Here is a 6,571-nt window from a genome sequence, read left to right as displayed (position 1 = left end):
TGAAGGCTGCCAGGACACAGGATCTGAACTAACAACCTTAGAAACTGTCTCTTTTGTGAGCCAAAGTAGCATTCTCAAGATTCTGGGGGTTGGGACAAGGACATTTGTGTTGGGGGAGGGGCCCACTTTAACTTTACGATTTAAAGGGGAAAAAAAAATCAATACTGTATGAGCATGTGTGAATGCGGTGGTATCCAAGCCAGCATGGCCACTCATGTGACGATGATTCTAGAAAGGTTTTCAAGGCCGCCCTTGAAGATCCACCCCTGAACCTCAACCTTTTAACTTCTGAACTTCTCCCTTGGTCACAGTGAGAAACAGGCTGAGGGCAGTGGCCTGGCCAGGTGTCTTCACCCACAGGTGGCAGCAGCTGGCAGCTGTGCCATCAGACAGGTTACAGTGGGCGGGGAGGAGTCCTGCAAGTGGTGGAAGACGCAAAGGCACTTGGAAGTAGGACCACAGGGTTTTAATCAAACACAGCAAGATGGCTGCGAGGCAGAACAGGTAGTGCTTGGAGAAGAGAAAGAAGACCATCTCCTTGGCAACGTAGATGATGTGGATGAAGATGAAGCAGTAGAGGAACATGGCGAACTGGTTCTGGGGGAGCAGGAGGTCCTGGAGGCCTCCCGAGAACTGTGAGGAAAGAAGACGGCATAGCTGGCCACACCAGCTATGTTTAGGCCAAGATGCCCTGAGCTAGTGAGAAATATTAGTTTAGATACATTCAGTATTATTGAATTTATTTATCCATCTGTTCATCTTTGTCTCCCCTTTCCTTTCAACCACTTAGAAAAAGAAAACTATGGAAGGCCCCATATTCAAGCCCCCCCCCCAAGATTTTGTAAATGAACCATAAGTAAAACACTTTTTACAAACGATTCCCAAGGGCCCAGGCCTTAGATACATCATTGCCGAAAACAGCTTCAGACCTGTCCTGACCCTGACGGTGACCTCAAGGAGGTCACTGAGTCATAACCCCCCTTCCCAAAATCATGAGGAAGAATGAGAAATGATAAAATAAATCCTAGTGAGGTCACTGTCATGTAGACAGATCTCATTCATTTTGTGTCTTGAGTTAACCTTATTTTTCCTGATCCTGGGCAGCAGGCCAATGCTGTTTTTCCTCTGCCCCATCTTGCCCAGCTGGGTTACCATGTGAACAAGTTCTCTAGGGCTCCAAGTTTCCCAGATCTGGACTCTGGTTCTTAGCAACATTCTTTGGATATTGTCCCCTAATGGCCTAGTTTTTGGGACGGTGGCACTCTGAAGGCACACCCTTGAGCTCAAATGAGCGTCTCAGACTCCCTGTGTCTTGGCACATGTCACATGGTTAGTATGTGGTCCTCTACCGTGGGATTTGCTCTCTCCTGGGGCAGGTGGCCAGAGTTCCAGGCTCCCTGAACCTGCAGAAGTTGGGTTTCCGGATGGGTCTGACTGTGAGTCACTCTTTTCTGAAGTCAGTAACTAGAGTCAGACCCTATTTTGTCATGGGTGTATGAGGCAGAAGCCAATATAAATATTCTGGTCTGAGTTCAAGAATTTGCCATGGTTTCTGCTCCACAATACTTTTTAAGATGCCATATTTTAACAGCTAAATGGCAAAGGCCAAGATGCCCTAAACTAGTGAGAAATATTAGTTTAGATACATTCAGTATTATTTAATTTATTTATCCATCCGTTCATCTTTGTCTCCCATTTCCTTGCAACCACTTAGAAAAAGAAAGCTATGGAAGCCTCCATAATCAAGCCCACCCTAAGTTTTTGTAAATGAACCATAAGGAAAACACTTTAAAGCTATTCCCAAGGGCCCAGGCCTTAGATACATCATGGCTGGAAACTATGGAAGCTACAGAAGTGAGAAAGCAATGATATCAAGACATAAAACTAAAGGGATGGGAAATGATTCCAACTCTGCTGTCTCTAAGGTGAACAGCAAGGAAGGCAGGAGACCAGAGGAAGAAATTCAGCGTTCTCTAGGCAGGGTAGTGCTCTGTAGGCTGGGGCTGTGTGTCATGCTCTGCCACACTCTGCAGCCTGCATGTGTTTAGCCTGAAATGAGGGCGGAGGGAAGTTATGATGTGTGGGTGTATGTGTGTGCATATGTGTGTGTGTTTATATGTAATGCTCATATATATGTATGTACATATGTAATATGCTGATACAGTGAACTCTGTCTTGTTCATATTATATGTATGTATGTGTGTGTTTATACAATTTTCATATATATGAGTTTATATATAAAATGTTTATATATAATTTACTGATAGTGAACCGTCTTGCTTATATTATATATATATGAACACACATATATACATATACATGTACGTATATACATATATCATACCTGTTAAGCTTTTCAAGACACTGCCCATGGCCTATCTTTTAAGAAGTAGAGGACTTTTGGGTTGGAGAGATAGCTCAGAGGTTAAGAGCCTGGTTGCTCTTGCAGAGGTCCTGAGTTCAATTCCACAAGGTAATTGTAATGAGATCTGATGCCCTCTTCTAAATTAATAATTATATAAATCTTAAAAAATAATAAAAGAACCAGAGGACTTTATGATAAGGATTTTCATGTCACCCAGCAAGGAGAGGCATTCTTCCAATTAAAAAGAGAAAAATAAGTAGGAGGGATGGGCCTACTACTGTTGATTGCTAATTTTCCCTGTCACCTGGACAGGACCTGGAAGTGCCTAGTGCAGCACCTTTAGCTATGCCTGTGAGGTCTTCTAGGTTAGGCTTACTGAGATGGGACTTCCCACCCAACTGTGAGTAGGCTCCCATGGGTTGGAGTCCTGGACAGAGTGAAAAGGTTATCTGAGCCCCAGTCCTGACCTAAGCAGTGGGACCAGCCTCCTAGGGCTCCTCCCTGGAGCCGTGAGCTCAAACCGACCCTTCCTGCAGCTGTGTTTGTCAGGGCGTCTGTCACAGCAACCAGATAAGAAATTCTCACAAATAGCATGCCTGATTTAAATAGTTTCTGGTTCAAATCTGCAACTATTTCATCCTTGGACATTGAGAAAAATCCAAGAATGTACAAGAAATGGAAAATATCATTGAGTGTGTGTGAATTCCAGAGAAAGGCAAATGTTTTCTAGATAGGAGAGAAAAATGTATTTCTGATGTCCCATTCAATAAGCTTGACTTGGGTCAGTAATATCATTCAATGTACACTTAAGCAGGTATCTTATGAGCAAGAAAAAATAATTAGGAAGCTAGCATGTGTTCACTGAGAACAAGTCATGTCATAGAAACCCATTTTCTCTTTAAAGAATTGGCCAGTCGTTGGGCCAATGTCACACCTTATTCTGGGAAGCCATTCGACACGGGACTCAGGGCAGCTTTCTTGGGCAAGCTGTGGAAATGCGAGCTGGGGAGAATGTACCGGCACAGTGTTGATTGACGGCACCCCGATAGCCTGTGGTGGGAGCTTGCAGTGGGATTCCCATCGGGTCAGCTCCTTCTCAACAGTGATAGCAATCACTTAGATGAGGACAAGCTTCTCAGAACCGAGGGTGACTCAGAGCTGGGAAGCTTAGCTAATAAATCACATCCCAGTAAAACCGAGAAGCGGTGAGCAGAGCTGCTGCGTGCGGGTCAAGAAGGGAACTGTGTGAGTTCATAAAAATGCTAGCAGCCAACCATTATTGAGCGCTTTCCTAATGTGCTTGCTCATTGCAAAGGGGCTTGTGTACGCTCGCTCACTTACGCTTCACAATGACCCCATGAGATAGGTTTGACTTTAGTGTTGAGCAAGTTCAAGGGGGATTAGTAATGTGTTCAAGGTTAAGTGGTTAACTAAAGCGGTAGTGCCGGCGTTTTTACCCGGAACCCATGACTTTAGAGAGCAGGAAGCACCACTTGGAAGTGGTGACATCATTCACCATGAAGTGCTTAGAATGGTCTGGTCACAGTGACAAGTACCTCACATGACACTTCATCTCATCTTGTCCTTTGAAACAAGGATTCGCATAGCCCAGGCTAGCCTCAAACTTGTTATGTCACCTTGAACTGATCATTCTGCCTCACTTCCGGAGTGCTGGGATCCTGGAGGCCCCACGTGTGGTTTATTTGGTGCTGGAGACTGAACTCAGGGCTTCAGGCATGCAGGCCAAGCGCTCTACCTGCTGAGCTAGATCCCCATGGCTCAGATGATCACTCTTGTCCCCATTTAGGGCTAGAATGGGCTGAGTAGGGGTTGAATACACATTTCTCGTGAAAACAACATTGCATTAGTGGTTATCAGGCAGAGTGTTCAACAGAGAAAGCTCAGACCTGAAAGGGAGCTGATGGTTCTGTTGGCATCCCGTGGTCAGATGAACGAGGGCTGCTGGGTCTACTACTGCATCTTGAGAGAAAGACAGGTGGTGGAAGACCAGTCGTGGTGTGAGTATCGGACACAGACTGTTAAAAGCGGTGCTGGGTAGAGGATGCGGTTTCAGGGTATCTCCTGCTCTCAGCTCTCTTTGGAGACTTGAATCTCCTTTAACGTGGAAGCCCTAACAGAGTTAACCACACACGGGACGTGATCTCAGACCACCCTGCAAACTGACTCAAGGCACCAGGGGTTGGAGGCAGCTACGAGGATGCTCACCACCTCTCAGCCAGACCTGGGGCTGGCAGGCAAGGCACATAGCCAAACAGATACAGTGAGGTCTGTCTTGCCAGGGTCCACGGGGATGGCCCTTCGCCCTTAGCACTACTACCTGGCGAGGCAAAGCCTGCTGCTGCTGCTGCTGCAGCTGCTCCATCACCTCCTCATGGTGCCTCTGCCGCTCATTCTCCTGGTGCAGATACTTCAGGCGTGTCAGCTCAAACTCCATGCGCACCTTCTCCAGTTCCATTGCATTGTGGTGTTCTGTCTCCAGGGGTGGGGGCAGCTCCATGGGTTCCTGTCCAGGTCCGTCACCAGCCTGACCCTTGGTGGTATGGCCAGACTTTGGGGACAGTGGCGTAGGGGTCCCTGGACAATCTCTGTCTTCACAGGTTTCATTCTCTTCCAGGATGGGCAGTTCTAACTTTAGGGGTTCTGCATCCTAGGATGGGGAAGAAGGGGTGGGATGATGGTGGAGTCAGTGTGGGGCTCCCTAAAATCACATCCTCAGCTCTAAGCCTCAGTTAGCCTGGGGTGTGTTACAAAGAGTATTTAGGCTAGGGAATGATGGTGCACACCTTTAATCCCACCCAGCTCTTGGGAGGCAGAGGCAGGCAGATCTCTCTGAGTTCAAGGCCAGCCTGGTCTTCAGAGTGAGTTCCAGGACAGCCAGGGCTGTTACACAAAGAAATCCTGTCTTGGAAAACAAAGCAAAACAAAAACCCTAAAGACAAAGAGTGTGCACTTAGAGACTCAAGAACAGAAAGCAAACTGCCACGAAGGCGTGGTCCCTAAAATTGTAACTGAAGGCATTGATAGGTGAGGTGGGCATCTGCTTAGGTAGCAGTTCTTATCACCAGGGAGGTCACTTTCATATTTCCCACATTTTACCTAACTGTTAGGCAACGGGCCTTTCAGGGACTCCAGAGTGGAAGAATCCTGGGGTCTGTGTTGGGAGAACCAGTCAACACATGTATATGTCTCTGCACACAGAGAGGAGGAAGGGTCTCAAATAGAGAGATAAGACAGTTTCATGGAACATTACAATCCCACGACGGGTTGCTGGTTCCTGGAGGCAACTGGATACCAACTATGGGGATGGGACCCAGTTCTGCTCTTCTTGGCATCTGAATCTCATAGTAATGCCTTAGACTGTAAAGCTTAGAGTGCCCTGCCCCGCCCCCGCCCCCGCCCCATGGAATGTCTAGGGCAATCAAGAGAGGCATCCTCTTACCAAAGAGGCCTTTGACTTCCCTTCGGGCATGTTGTCACCAGGTGCCACCTTGGAGAGGGTGGGGCAACTTTCTCCTGCCCCACGTGATCCCATCATCTCTCTGTCCTCTGTTGCCATCCAGATAACCACAGTGCTGCCAACTAGGGCCAGAGGACATATTTGGAGACAGCAACATTTGGCTTCACCAAGTTCTGGTGACCGTCATAATCCCTTATCCTCATAATAGCCACATTCTACCAGTTGCTAGGGCACTTTTGGTTAGAGGCTGTCACACCATTGAGGAGTCATTGGTAAGAATGGCAGGTTGGGGGCAGCAAGGTAGTTCAGCCAGTAGAGTTGCCTGCTAGCAAGATCCAGTAACCTGAATTTGATCCCTGAGATCCACATGGTTGAAGAGAGAGAGAGACAGAGAGAGAGAGAGAGAGAGAGAGAGAGAGAGAGAGAGAGAGAGAGAGAGAACTGACTCTCTATGTTTCCTATGGAATATGTGTATACCATATAACCCCAAATAAATAAATGTAATAAAAAATTAAAAGACAAAACTCAGTAAAGATTGGGCCTTTCTTACCCCAGGGCTGCTGAAAACTGGAATGTCAGTTGTTGGTGCTAGAAGCCTATTGTATGAATTTCAATCCCTTAGGTTTGCCCTTTAAATGCAGATTATATTGGGATGGATCGGTTTTCTCCTCCCCGAGTTCTATGCTGAATGCTCCTCAGGACCTCAGAATGTAACTTTATTTGGAGAT

At 46.8% G+C, this 6,571-nt stretch overlaps 1 protein-coding gene across 1 annotated transcript; it reads right to left on the bottom strand.

Annotated features, from left to right (window-relative positions):
* Window positions 1-273: 273 nt before the first annotated feature.
* On the bottom strand, window positions 274-5,942 carry Tmem247 (transmembrane protein 247). The gene is made up of 3 exons (XM_075955255.1): window positions 5,826-5,942; window positions 4,704-5,033; window positions 274-633 (listed from the first exon to the last, which is right to left on the bottom strand). Exons 1-3 carry the CDS (start codon window positions 5,940-5,942, stop codon window positions 274-276), a joined length of 807 nt encoding a protein of 268 aa, XP_075811370.1.
* Window positions 5,943-6,571: the final 629 nt, after the last annotated feature.

Source organism: Microtus pennsylvanicus, chromosome 21 (assembly GCF_037038515.1).
Source record: "Microtus pennsylvanicus isolate mMicPen1 chromosome 21, mMicPen1.hap1, whole genome shotgun sequence".
NCBI classification, from domain to species: Eukaryota; Metazoa; Chordata; class Mammalia; order Rodentia; family Cricetidae; genus Microtus; species Microtus pennsylvanicus.
Note: the sequence above shows the minus strand (reverse complement) of the source record. Positions and strands in the feature narration are given on the sequence as shown.